Source organism: Cherax quadricarinatus, unplaced genomic scaffold, assembly GCF_038502225.1.
Source record: "Cherax quadricarinatus isolate ZL_2023a unplaced genomic scaffold, ASM3850222v1 Contig4924, whole genome shotgun sequence".
Classification (NCBI taxonomy): Eukaryota; Metazoa; Arthropoda; class Malacostraca; order Decapoda; family Parastacidae; genus Cherax; species Cherax quadricarinatus.
This window is the reverse complement of record NW_027199950.1, coordinates 1-4,619: the sequence shown is the minus strand read 5'-3', so window position 1 is coordinate 4,619 and position 4,619 is coordinate 1. Positions and strand designations below refer to the sequence as shown.

The 4,619-nt window shown below is 38.8% G+C and overlaps 1 protein-coding gene across 1 annotated transcript; it reads right to left on the bottom strand.

Annotated features, from left to right (window-relative positions):
- Positions 1-1,122: 1,122 nt before the first annotated feature.
- On the bottom strand, positions 1,123-4,613 carry LOC138852201 (endoribonuclease Dicer-like). Its single transcript, XM_070081909.1, has one exon. It carries the CDS (start codon positions 4,586-4,588, stop codon positions 1,490-1,492), a length of 3,099 nt encoding a protein of 1,032 aa, XP_069938010.1. The 5' UTR covers positions 4,589-4,613; the 3' UTR covers positions 1,123-1,489.
- Positions 4,614-4,619: the final 6 nt, after the last annotated feature.

Below are 4,619 nucleotides of genomic sequence, written 5' to 3'. Positions count from 1 at the left end.
TCCTACAAATAAATACTACTCACCTCTCTTCCTATATTAACCCTTTGACTGTTTATGCCGTATAAATACGTCTTACGAGCCAAGTGGGAGAAAGCTGGTAGGCCCACATGTGAGGGAAAGGGACTGTGTGATCAGTGTGCACCACATAAAAAAAATCCTGCAGCACACAGTGCCTTATGAGAAAAAAAAAACTCTGATAGTTTTTTTTGGATTAAAGTGCAGACTTCGAGGTGTATTTTCATATAGTATTTATCATTGTATTCGCGTTTTCATGGTCTTAGGTGATAAAATGGAAAACATATTACTGAAATAGAGATGATTTTCATTACTTTGACGATAAAACGACCTTGAAACTGAGCTCAAAGTAGCAGAAATGTTCGATTTTTACCAATGTTCAGGAGTAAACAAATCACACCACACGTCCAATACACGTCAACTGGGGAGTCTAATATTCTTTCACTAGTGCACTGATATTATTTATACCATTTTTACAATAATGCAGTTGTCTGCATAACAGTAAATTTTGTATTTTTTTGTATGAATAAAAAATCAAAATAAAAAGCAATAATAATATAAAAGGGGCCTAGAGATGTGACTAATGAACAGAGGATATGTTATTTTAGTGCCGAGAATGTCTACCTTGTTTATTCTGGACCCTATTTTGAAATTGGCATCTTTTTTAATTTGCGTGAAATTGGCCAAATTGCCAATTTCTGACCACTATATTGGGTAGTTCAAATTGGTAAATGGGCAGTTTCTTGTACTCAGCTGATAGACAAAATGGAGTTCTAAAGAAATAGCTATGAATTTGATCAACTGGAACAGCAGAATTGGCTGAAAACAGGGCTCAAAGTCGGCGAAATCGCCGATATGCATATGTTGCCGAGACCGCTAACTTTGCGGGAGCGTATTCCCTGAGTTTTCGATCAAATTTTGAACTTTTGGTGTCATTACCATCGGGAAAAGATTCTCTATCATTTCATAAGAAAAATATTTTTTTTTTTTTTTCAAAAATTTATCGACATAGAATGACAGTTTCAGAAAGGGGCCTGCGACTCATATTTTAAGGTAAATAATGAGTGTACTGTATGTGTATTTTACCTCTGTGGAATGTTTTAAATACCTTATATTAAGTATGAGACGGGGAGCCAGGGCTACCTACACCTGGGCTACCTGCACCTGACTTCCTACAAATAAGTACTACTCACCTCTCTCCCTACATTAAGATTACAAATACTTTAAGATAAGTAATGAATTTACTGTGAATGTATTTTACTTTGTGTGTTTTTAATGCCTGGTTCTATTACTAACTTAATATAATTTAGTGTAAACTTGTTGTCTGGTATTTATATGCATTTATAAATGGAAAAAAATGGCGTTCTGCCTTCCGGCGATGTCTGCTTTCTGGCGACAGCCTGGAACCTAACCTGCCATATAAGTGGGGCCCTACTGTACATACAACCTGTCAGAATTAATATAACATTTATAATCATAATAGAAAGATGCTTGGGAAGAAAACTCTGAGACTCACCTCTTGTAAGTTCTCTAGGTGAGAAGACTTAGGTAGACTTGGCCATTTATCATGTGCAAGGTTGCAGCTTCTCAGTTTGTTACTAACTTCAGGTTTGATGGTAAAGCCCGGCAGTAAACCATTCAGAGGTGGTTCCAGGTAAAATGACTGCATTTTGTTTGGTATTGATTTGCACTTTGCCAGGGAATAGAGAGTTCTGTTGCAGACAAGTTTTCCACGACGAAGTGAGAGTCTACCTTCGTGACTCTCAGTCTCCTTCAAAAATAAATATTCTGTAATAATAAACTTGAGGAAAGAATCTCCAAGAATTTCCAATCTTTCCAGATCAAAGTTCTCATGAGCAGCACACAGTGTGAGGGCATGAACTGTCACAAATGGATGGATATATTCACTCTTACTTTTCATTAATGATGCACATAAATTCTCCTCACCAGAATTATTTATTCTTGTAATTATCTCTTCTGGCCAGTTAAAATTGATTTTTTCATACTCTACATCTTTTGAGAACAATTTTGAATCATTCATGGCAACATTGAGTTGGTGAGCCAGGTTTAGACTATTGAGGCGATGAATAATGGAAGGTATGCACATGATCTGCCACCAGAGAGAGGCCTTGAGAGGCAGCACACCACATAGCTCCGGCACAAAGATGGGAGGATGATGCTTAGCTTTGTTGCTACTCTTACAAGACATCACTGACGTCGCTGGCATCTTCAAGTAGTTGAGTTCTTTTGGTAAGTGCTTTGCTGATATTAAAGGTTGCTGCATGTTAGTGATACTCTTACCATATTTCTGGAGGTAATAGTGGCAATAACTAGAGTACACATGCTTACATTCAGGAAACTCTGATTGTGGATTCAAGTTAGTTAATATTTCTGTAACATAGAACATGTGGTCAGGTTCTTCTGTTGTATACAGAGGATATATTATGGCATCCTTGTAAGAAGACTTCTCAAAGTGGAAGCTTTCTGCTGATCTGTATACAAAGGGCACTCTAAGATGTGGCAACATGTATATCTGAGTTAGTAAAGTTAAGTCAATGGTGCTTGCTTGTGCTAGAGGCACAATATATACACCAGTATTTCTAGAACTAAAATCAAAAAGCACTGAATTGATGTCCAACAAGGTCTCAAAGATTAATTTGTGGAAATGTTCAATTTTTCTCATCAACTCCAGATTTAAGTTCGTAATCTCCTTAATAAATTTCACTCTAACTTCCACTTCACCCCACTTGGTGTAGTAGAGTGCAAATGGACAATGTATTAAGCTTCTTTTACAAATCAATCCAACTGACATATCACTCTTGGTAGAATCTACAATTAAACTAGTATGCTGTGTGCCTGTAGGTCGAATGACAATAGAATACAGCTTAAACAATCCATGGTAATAGGTAAAAGCCTGGCACACTTCTCTCTCATAAAGTTGCCATCGCTTCCTTGTGCCAGGCTCGGGTTCCCCGGCCTTGACGGGCATTTCTGGCATAACTTCCACCAGACCTTCCAATATACTATCATCTGATATCTCAGCTGGCCTCAAGTCATGATTTAACTCTCCCATTGCATGCAACTTCTTACAAAGATTGAGTGCAGCGCTTTTCTTGGCCAGCTCTTTGTTTTCCATGCAATCTCCATGCACCTTTGTTTTAAGGCAAGCATTAATAGGCAACTTTATCTCAGCCACACATCCTTGGTCACTCTTCTCATAGACAACTTCTGGTGCCAGTACTGTAAACTTGTCCTGAGGAAGATTACCACAATACAAATTAATAAGTGCTATGGCAGAATTAGCAGTAATTTTGGGTCCATTAATTCCATAAGGTTGATAAGGAGCAATATATTCATCTTCAGCAAAGTGCAAGCTGCTCTCTATCCTTGTAGGTAACTGACGGTTGTGACATAATTGCGTGAGAGAGGCTTCAATTTCTCTATAAACCTCCAGTGTTTCAAGCATCTCCTGCAATTCAGCAACTTTTACCATGAGTAAGTACCTGGAGGGGTGTGCACGAGCTCGTCCTCTAGACTGCAAGTAGGCACGGTAGTTCAGTGGCTTATCAAAGCGTATGACTATATTGCACTTTCTGATATCCACACCTTCTTCTAAAACACTGGTTGAAACCAGAAAATTGCAATCACCATTACGAAACTTATTTAAGGTTTCCTTCTGCCTGCAAAGTTCCAGCTGAGCCAAATGAATATCAGTGCTGCAGCGGGACATGGAACCCACGGCATACAGGGGTTTAACAAATGCAAGATCGTCACTTTCATTAGCAGCTGCTGACAGTAAATCATAGAGAATCTTTGCAGTGTTTCTTCTCTCAACAAAGATCAATCCATACACCACCTTATTACATGCATGAAATATATCGTATAGCCTCTTGACCTTGTTGGATACATTCTCAATAGGGCTCATTGTGGCTTCTTCTCTTCCACAATAATCCAGTATTTCTTGCAATCTATCCCTGAGTGAGGACATCAACTGACGAAGTGCTGGCACATCCTCAATCCTCTCCACATCGTCAAAGTATTCCATCTCATACATGATGGCCCGAGCTACACACCAGTCTCCCAGCATCTCCATGATGTGAGTTATGTTTTTCATTTTCTTAATAAATACTTTCTTGTACTTGTCTTCAATATCTGGATCATCTTTTACATCTTCTATTATTCCCTGTAACTGAGCACTGATTATTTCTTGGTACTCAGATAAAGTGTCAGATTTATAGCAAATTATTTTCTCCTTGGGAGTAGCACTGTACTTCGTAACTTCTTCTTGATCTGTGGTCGTTACCAACACACAATCCATTGCTGATTCCAGTTTCTTCATGGTGTTCATTACGTCTTTCTTTTTACACTTACGATGAATGACACAAGCCGTTAGTCCCAGAACTCTGGGACACTTCTCAGGGAAAGATTTTTTCAGAGTCTCATACTGTCTCATGATCTCTCTCATGGGATGAGACCCGGAGGCATGATGACACTCGTCCATGATGATCAGATTGACTGAAGATAATGGCAGCCTAGCATGAAGAATTAGATCCAGGAAGATCTGTGCCACCATCACCAGTACTTCATTCTTCTCCAGTTGCTCC

What these genes read in the sequence shown, in the direction of transcription:
- LOC138852201 (XM_070081909.1), bottom strand. Translation starts at nt 4,588, where the DNA reads ATGGTGGCACAGATCTTCCTGGATCTAATTCTTCATGCTAGGCTGCCA.